Source organism: Cydia fagiglandana, chromosome 8, assembly GCF_963556715.1.
Source record: "Cydia fagiglandana chromosome 8, ilCydFagi1.1, whole genome shotgun sequence".
NCBI lineage: Eukaryota > Metazoa > Arthropoda > Insecta > Lepidoptera > Tortricidae > Cydia > Cydia fagiglandana.
In genome coordinates, this window is record NC_085939.1 from 21,281,336 (window position 1) to 21,290,722 (window position 9,387).

At 39.7% G+C, this 9,387-nt stretch overlaps 1 protein-coding gene across 1 annotated transcript; it reads left to right on the forward strand.

Moving 5' to 3' along the window:
- Nucleotides 1-1,927: 1,927 nt before the first annotated feature.
- On the forward strand, nucleotides 1,928-9,333 carry LOC134666783 (uncharacterized). Its single transcript, XM_063524068.1, has 5 exons — nucleotides 1,928-2,107; nucleotides 2,631-3,336; nucleotides 4,082-4,256; nucleotides 5,169-5,405; nucleotides 9,099-9,333. Exons 1-5 carry the CDS (start codon nucleotides 2,039-2,041, stop codon nucleotides 9,307-9,309), a joined length of 1,398 nt encoding a protein of 465 aa, XP_063380138.1. The 5' UTR covers nucleotides 1,928-2,038; the 3' UTR covers nucleotides 9,310-9,333.
- Nucleotides 9,334-9,387: the final 54 nt, after the last annotated feature.

The window sequence follows — 9,387 nt, forward strand, 5'->3', positions numbered from 1 at the left end:
TATTATGGTATAACGGTTATTAATGTTATGATGTATTTGAAAATATTCATTAAGCTTATAAGCCGTGTTTATTTGTATATTTTCAACTGTCGTATTAAAATACCTGCTTAAGCGAAATATTTTCAACTACATACCGTTTAAGTTTATTTTTAAATATGTTGAACGAAGGACTATATTAATCAATTCTCTAGAATAAATCCGCATCTCAGCACACTTTATGCAGATGACGCTTCTGTACTGATATTGGGAAAGGGACTAAGCAGATCTGAACACGAGGCAACGATAAATAAGACCCTAGAAATAATTATACATTGGCTTTCAACTCTTAATCTTAAAATAAATCTCTCTAAAACTAAATATATTCAATTCAGACCCCAACAAGCTAAACCAATTCAGCTGAATATTAATTACCAAGGTACCCAAATTGAAGAAGTTTCATCATACAAATTTCTGGGCGTCGTAATTGATAGTCATCTGAATTGGAAACAACACATTGAGATGGTTAAGTAAAATAAGAAAATTCTGTTATGGACTGCAAGTACTTATAAATGTATCAACCACGAAAACTGCAATTTTAGCATACTACGGTTATATTTATTCCATTCTAAACTATGGTATCATTTACTGGGGAAACTCTGTAAATGCCTCATCAACTTTCATCCTACAAAAGAGATGTGTTAGAATAATTTTTGGATTGAGAGATGACGAGTCATATCGGACTATATTCATGACCCAAGGTTTCCTAACCCTAACTAGTATTTACATTTTGCAATGCTGTATCTTTATCAAGAACAACGCTCTGAATTTCATATTAAACAAACAAACAGGCCTGTTAGAAATAAGTATTTGCTCAACTTACAAGTTCCTGACTCAAAATTGATAATAGTACGTAAAGGGATGTATTACACTAGTATTAAAATATACAATCATTTGCCAAACTACATCAAAATGATGTGAGGAACAACATTTAAAACTACATTAAAGAACATACTCATAAAAGCAAGTTTTTATAGTTTAAATGAATATTTTGATTATAATTTTAACGATCTCATGTAATAATTAATGTTCCTCTAAATGTAAAAATGTTAGATATTATTATAGGTATTATTCAGTACTGATGAGATGAAGGAGATGAACCTATTGCATGCTCTGACGGGTAGATTATGTGTTCTGATAAACATTGTAACATCTTTACTACTGTGAATGTACCATAATCTTGCAATAATAGTACATTTCGATGCTAGTGCGGAAGGTATGTCATTACTTCACGAGTACCGAGATATCTTGCCACGAGCCGCAGGCGAGTGGCAAGACTCGGGACGAGTGAAGAATGACATTTCCGCACGTGTATCGAACGACGTTTTTTAATACAGTTGCGAAAAAATAAGAAAAACATTGTTAATCGTACACTAAACAAAAGTGGTAACAGTGACAGCTCGGTTAGACGTCGTCTTTAAGTATATTATATCTATGGGCGTTTGGCAGCTATTCCGTTCCATTCAGTCAACTTATTAAGAACGGAATTTTCAATATTGAATATTAAAAAATAAACGTGTTATAATGATGAAGAGGTAAGTAATTAAATATGAAATATGTAATATTTTTCGTATTCTTACATTAACGGTAGGTTTTTATGCTGATTACGACGTTTAAAGGAAACTAATATTAACACTCATCAATAAGTAGTCGTGAATTGGAACAAGTATAAATTTAAAAAAATTGGAAAAGTAAAAAGCACTAGTTCGAGATAACCAACTTTCCGCACGCTAAACAGCTACGTAAAGTAGCACTTTTTGAGCAACTGTATTAAAAAGACATTTTTGATTTTGATTTGATTTTATATCTGTGTTTCGCACAACAAAAATTTACTATGCAATATCGAAACGTTTTGGCACAGACATTGTCAGTCACGTCAACCATCTGACAGTTCGATTGTATGCAAAATCTAGTTTAGTGGCGTGTATGCGTGTATTTTTCACGTGTCTTCTATAAAAACTATGTAACACGTTAGAAATTTGTATATTAAACATACGTGAAAATGTTCAAAGTGCCAGAATGGAGCACCGATGTGCCCGACACTAGTGTAAACTTCTCCAAATTTGCAAACGTAAGTGCATACTTATTGACTAGATTTTTATGCAATTTAAATCAACTAAACGTTACTTCCTTACCAGATATTTTACCTAATACAAGGACAAAACAAGCACAAGGTTCTACGCTGATATGCAACAAATAGAGACCACAAGTGTACAATTATAAATGTAAACAAACATAACCTCTTACGGTCGTAAAAACTTATGGTTATTTACTATTTAAGAAACGTTATATACTTAACAGTATTTCAAAGTATTACAGTTTTTAATTCCCATTCCAGCAACACACATAAAATATTCTTTACAGTACATATGGTCCTATTTTCCCGCACTAGTGCGTAAAACAGCACTTTTCGTGCGATGACAAAAGTTTAAAGGGCCATATGTACTGTAAAACGTACGATACACGTGCGAATAGGTAATTCGCAACTCCTGTCGATTTAAAACCTCGACCTTCAGTCGTGTTTTAATTTATCGCCACTAGTTTCGAATTTCCTCTTTTCTGCACTTGTATTGTATATAACTATTATATTCCAGAATAAAAAGGGAAAAAAGTCGTCTACACCAGTGACCAAAGAGCCTTCAGTCAAACCTGTACCTCCAGTAAATGGCAACATTAAAAAAAAAACAACCTCCAAGAAATCTACGGACAAACGGAAGTTGAAGAAAATCAGGCAGAAAAACAGGCAAATATATCAAACTTTGAGTAAACCTCAAAATATTGAATCTAAAGCTAGTTCAAATAATAATCAACCAGGTAGATTTGTATTGAACCCTAATAAACCAGAACCTAAGGAAAATGAGCTGAAACCTGTAAATACCAATAAACATAATGGAGTTAATAAGAAACATGATAAACTTAAGAAACCCAAACTTAACAAATCTCCTAAACAAAAAAATAAGAACCAAAAAGCATTCACTATGTCAAATGAAACTAATGGCACAGAAAAAAAACCCCAAAAGCGGAAACATAACAAAGACCTTGAAATAAGTGACATAGAGCTCAATAATGTTGACACAGACAAAGCGGATGAGGCAATTAATAATGCTAAAAAAAAGAAATTGAGTGAGACTTTTAAAAATGAAGACCAAGAAGATATTCTGTTTGGAGAAAAGCCTAAAGTGAAATTTGACAAGAAAAAGGAACAGATAAAGAAAATGCTGGAGCAAAGCAACAGGAACTCTATCAATGTTAGTGGAAATTCTAATTCACTGCGAGAAAGAATGATCGCCAAATTGCAAGGTAAGGAATACTTTATAAACTACTGTTGTAGAACTTTATAGTACATTGTGCTATTATATTTCCTTTGATTATATCACTAACAGTTTAACAACAAAAATATTAAATTACGACTGTCAATATTATAACAGACTGAAAGGCAAAGAATGCAAAATTTTTATCACTGGATTAGGCAGTGTTTAGATATTTATTTTATACTTGAGAATAAGTAGCCAAATTTCTTCAGCGTAGGTAAGAGCTATCATGACGCAGTTTATTTATTTTTATTTTGGAAAACTGAAAAATCTAACAGGGGTTAAGCATATTCGTTTCACTAGCGCTAAAAAAAATTTTTTGTCATCTTAATTATTCTACATGGCGATAGCTCCGCCGTTCAGCCTTAAGCTATGCTGACAAGCTCTACAGTTCACAAAGCCACTAGTTATAATAATAATATGAGCCGAATTAACGTTTTTTTATAAGAAATACAAAATGTTGATGTTCCTTACTTGGTAGATATTCCACCAATTCACACGAAGCGCTTTGCTTCTACTTTCCTTATGCGCACTGCCAAGGAATGGAATTCCTTGCCGGCGTCTATATTTCCGTGTTCTTATAACCCGGCAACCTCCAAATCAAGAGTGAACAGGCACCTTCTGGGCGAGCTCGCTCCATCGTAGGCCACGTCTACGCCTCGGCTAGTCTGTGGCCATGAGTAAGGCCATTCATAATAAAAAAAAAAAATGTTAACAGTGGATGTACTTTTCAGCTGCGCAATTCAGATACCTAAATGAAAAGCTGTACACTTCATCGGGAACAGAAGCGAAAGAGTTATTCCAAGCTGACCCAGCTGCCTTCGAGACATACCACCAAGGTTACCAGCAGCAGATCAAGAAATGGCCTGTTAACCCGCTGGACCTCATTGTCAAGAGGATCATGAAAATGTAAGTCTACCAAGTACATGTCCAAAGTGGAAAAGCACCTGGGTGAATCAACTCTTGCTTTGCGTTGCCATAATTAATAAATAAATAATAAAAAAATAAAAATCATTTATTTCAGAAAACAAGTTCCATAATATGGTTAGTAACTCTTAACTTAACAACTATGTTAGTTTATTTGTAAAAAGACAGGAGAGAAAGAGCACATAAAAATAGAACTAAAATTAAATTATAAAATAACAAGTACCTAACAACACAAAAATACACGCGACCACCCCCCTCTGTCGCCTCATGCATCCCATGGCCTCCTCATAACATGCAGATCCATGAAGCGGCCGAGGACGGGCGAATCCAACCTGTCCGCGATCATCTGCAGGATGCTGTTGCCGCTCCCTCGCACACGTCGTATGACGGACGCCGACTTTTTGCGTATTATCGCATAAAAATCGTCGACGGCCGCGTCGGCAAACATGCCCGACGCGCTGCAATAGCGAGGGAGCCGCAACAGGGCCCTGAATGCGTTATTGTATTGCACTCTTAGTGCATTGTACGCCCGCTTCGTAAAGCTGACCCATAGACCACTCGTGTAAAAACTTTGGCAGTACGCTCTAAAAAGAGATAGTTTTACAGGCACACTACAGCGAGTGAATTTTTGTGTTTAAAGTGTTGTATTGCGTTGCCATGGTTAATTCTCTTGGGTCACTCTTAAAACTCTAATTTTATGGTTTTTAAATTAAACTAATACTCTATTAAAAATATCCTGGTCACGGCACCAAAATGTAAAATCTCCCCTATACAAGTATTTAAAACTAATTTAAGATGCAGGACTTCATGCTGCTAAGGGTGAGGTACCCTTAAAGTACTTCAGCCCCGAGTGATCAACATTATCCACTCTTATTGTTTCTGCCTTTTTTGCAGGCCTAAAACCCACCTCATAGCAGACATGGGTTGCGGCTCTGCCGCTCTTTCCCGTCGGATTCCCCAGAAGGTCCGCTCATTTGACCTGGTGGCTTCATCACCAGGGATTGAAGCTTGTGACATGGCCCGTACGCCACTATTGAGCGCGTCGGTGGACGTGGTGGTGTATTGTCTGGCGTTGATGGGGACGCAGTTGGCCGAGTATTTGGCTGAAGGGAACAGGGTGCTGAAGACTGGGTGAGTGTTTTATTTATATATTAGTCAGTGACAATAGAAACTGCCAGGCTGGTCTGATGATGGAAATAGTTTAATCGTATTAGGGTAGGTGTGGCGCTAAACCGTATCTCACTGTTAGAGGGGTCTTTCGACCCCATACCGCAATGAACGTGTTAAACTGTTTACTGATTTTTTTTTCTTTGTTCACTGCCGAGTGGCTTTGATTAGTCTGCCAAACGTGGTTGGTGCATCAGGGCCTAAAGATAACTAAATTAAAAAATGAGAGAGGCTGTATCAGGGACACAGCCGCTATGGCTGACGTGAAACGTGGTGTGGACCGCCAATGCGAAGGCCGAAGGCCGAGCTCCGCGTAGGGCCGAAGGCCCGAAGCGTCCAGGATTTAAGTGCTTTAACATAGAACAATAGTAAAAGTGTCTAAATGCGAAGGCCGAAGGCCGAGCTCCGCGTAGGGCCGAAGGCCCGAAGCGTCCAGGATTTAAGTGCTTTAACATAGAACAATAGTAAAAGTGTCTAAATGCGAAGGCAGAAGGCCGAGCTCCGCGTAGGGCCGAAGGCCCGAAGCGTCCAGGATTTAAGTGCTATAACACAGAACAATAGTACAAGTGTCTAAATGCGAAGGCCGAAGGCCGAGCTCCGCGTAGGGCCGAAGGCCCGAAGCGTCCAAGATGTCAGTGCTTAAACACATAACAATATTACAAGTGTCTAAATGCGAAGGCCGAAGGCCGAGCTCCGCGTAGGGCCGAAGGCCCGAAGCGTCCAGAATGTTAGTGCTTTAACACAGAACAATAGTACAAGCGTCTAAATGCGAAGGCCGAAGGCCGAGCTCCGCGTAGGGTCGAAGGCCCGAAGCGTCCAGGATTTAAGTGCTATAACACAGAAGAATAGTAAAAGTGTCTAAATGCGAAGGCCGAAGGCCGAGGTCCGCGTAGGGCCGAAGGCCCGAAGCGTCCAAGATGTCAGTGCTTAAACACATAACAATATTACAAGTGTCTAAATGCGAAGGCCGAAGGCCGAGCTCCGCGTAGGGCCGAAGGCCCGAAGCGTCCAGAATGTTAGTGCTTTAACACAGAACAATAGTACAAGTGTCTAAATGCGAAGGCCGAAGGCCGACCTCCGCGTAGGGCCGAAGGCCCGAAGCGTCCAGGATTTGAATACTATAACACAAAACAATAGTACAAGTGTCTAAATGCGAAGGCCGAAGGCCGAGCTCCGCGTAGAGCCGAAGGCCCGAAGCGTCTAGGATTTAAGTGCTATAACACAGAACAATAGTACAAGTGTCTAAATGCGAAGGCCGAAGGCCGACCTCCGCGTAGGGCCGAAGGCCCGTAGCGTCCAAGATGTCAGTGCTTTAGCACAGAAAAATAGTAAAAGTGTCTAAATGCGAAGGCCGAAGGCCGAGCTCCGCGTACGGCCGAAGGCCCGAAGCATCCAGAATGTTAGTGCTTTAACACAGAACAATAGTACAAGTGTCTAAATGCGAAGGCCGAAGGCCGAGCTCCGCGTAGGGCCGAAGGCCCGAAGCGTCCAGAATGTTAGTGCTTTAACACAGAACAATAGTACAAGTGTCTAAATGCGAAGGCCGAAGGCCGAGCTCCGCGTAGGGCCGAAGGTCCGAAGCGTCCAGGACATCAGTGTTTTAGCACAGAACAATAATACAAGTGTCTAAATGCGAAGGCCGAAGGCCGAGCTCCGCGTAGGGCCGAAGGCCCGAAGCGTCCAGGATGTTAGTTCTTTAACAAAGAACAATAGTACAAGTGTCTAAATGCGAAGGCTGAAGGCCGAGCTCCGCGTAGCGCCGAAGGCCCGAAGCGTCCAGGATTTAAGTGCTTTAACATAAAACAATAGTACAAGTGTCTAAATGCGAAGGCCGAGCTCCGCGTAGGACCGAAGGCCCGAAGCGTGCAGGGCATCAGTGCTTTAGCACAGAAAAATAGTACAAGTGTCTAAATGCGAAGGCCGAAGGCCGAGCTCCGCGTAGGGCCGAAGGCCCGAAGCGTCCAGGATTTAAATGCTGTAACACTGAACAATATTACAAGTGCCTTAATGCGAAGCCCGAAGCGTCCATGATGTCAGTGGTTAAACACAGAACTGACAGACTGGACGCTTCGGGCCTTCGGCCCTACGCGGAGCTCGGCCTTCGGCCTTCGCATTTAGACACTTGTAATATTGTTCTGTGTTAAAGCACTGACATCCTGGACGCTTCTTGCCTTCGGCCTTACGTAGAGCGCAGCCTTCGACTGCATTTAGTTAGTTAGACTCTTGTACTATTGCTTTGTGTTTGAATACCGAAGTCGCACATATTTGAGTAATATCTAAATTTTATCTGTAAAGATTATTTGGGGTCATAATGATTCACTGTATCTAGATGAACTTGAATACAGCATTTGATGGGTACTTTAAAATAATTAATTACAGCGTCACACCTATTTAAATAATTAAATGATCAATTCATTTTGGAGTAATGAATGTAACGATTAGGTACAATTTTTTTGTAAATAACACACCAAAATTACGAGAATAGATATTTTATACGGGTAATACACGTTTTATAGCAAACTCGTTCGTGTTTTTCCTGTAGCCATCGCATTTAAGGGAATCTAAAAGCAATTTTTTGCGCAGCACCTTTACAGGCAGAATATTTCATTTAATACTTGAGACTCAAATGAGAAAAACGGGATATATATGAACCACAGTCGTTACCTTTTATAGTACCTATTGTCCACAGAAGTGACCTTTTCTAAATTATGTTTTACCCATTACATCAGAAAGTACCTAACTAAGATTACTAAGTATATAGTAATCTTAGCATTAGCATTAGGAACTCGGGATTGTTAAGCAGCCGTCATACTTCTATGTGTTCTATCAAAGTAACTCGCGCCGCCGCTCCGCCGTTGATGCTAATGCATTAATTGAGGAGACGAGCATGTATTACTATGGTGAATGTGGTATTAAAAGAACCGTTATTGCTTTGTCTTACTATTTCAGGTATATTTTGTCAGTTTTGCGCCCTTTTTTTCGCACACGGTGGCCTCAAACAAGAGCAGTGATAAAAATTCTGTAAAAACTGTCACATTTTTATTTTTTAACAGCTTATTATAATTCCACGTACTTTATTTTACTCATATTTCATTAAAATAAAGTAAGATCTATCAAATGACATGAATTTCACCGAAATCGGTTAATGGGCTGATGAGTCATTACTAAATGAACACTGAAAATAGGGGTCATTTTTGCTCCGAATACGTCGTGTATAGCGCATAATCAGCGCCATCTATGTCAGCGGCACGTGCTGTTCCGAGTAATGGCTACTTTCTTCTACACATCTGTATCAAAACTATGTTTATAGGTATTATAGTTTCGGAGATATAAGCCGCCGCGCCATAACACTTTTTCGTTACATCGGTTTTTGATCCGAGCGCCTCTACGGGTTTTTAAAGACGTTTACCTACGTTTCACGTCAAAAAGTACAATTGGCGATAAAGGCTTGCATTTTTATATAAACGTTACTTTTCTCGCTCTCTCGCCCCAACTCTTACCTCAGCATTCTCCATTCATTAGCCTAACCAATGTATCGAGACATCCATCTATCGATGTCAATGAAAATTCAAATCCTTTTTTACGGGATGTTTATATTTAAGTTACTGTAATTTCAGAATTATTTACGAGTCAACATGACATTCTTACATCTTCCAGAGGCCATCTCCTGATCGCCGAGGTGGAGTCTCGGTTCGACAAGCTGGAAGACTTCACGCGAGGAGTCGAGCGGCTCGGGTTCAAGCTCCTCAAGACTGATCAGAGCCACAAGGTGTTCTACTTCCTGGAGTTTAAGAAAATTCAGGAGGCGTCGAAAAAAGCTAGACATGTGCCGTTGACTTTGAAACCTTGCTTGTATAAGAGAAGATAGGGAAATAAATATTATAACAAGCTAGACGCGTATTTTACTTGCCTAACATTGCCAGGTTTGTAAAGCATATCCTTTTCT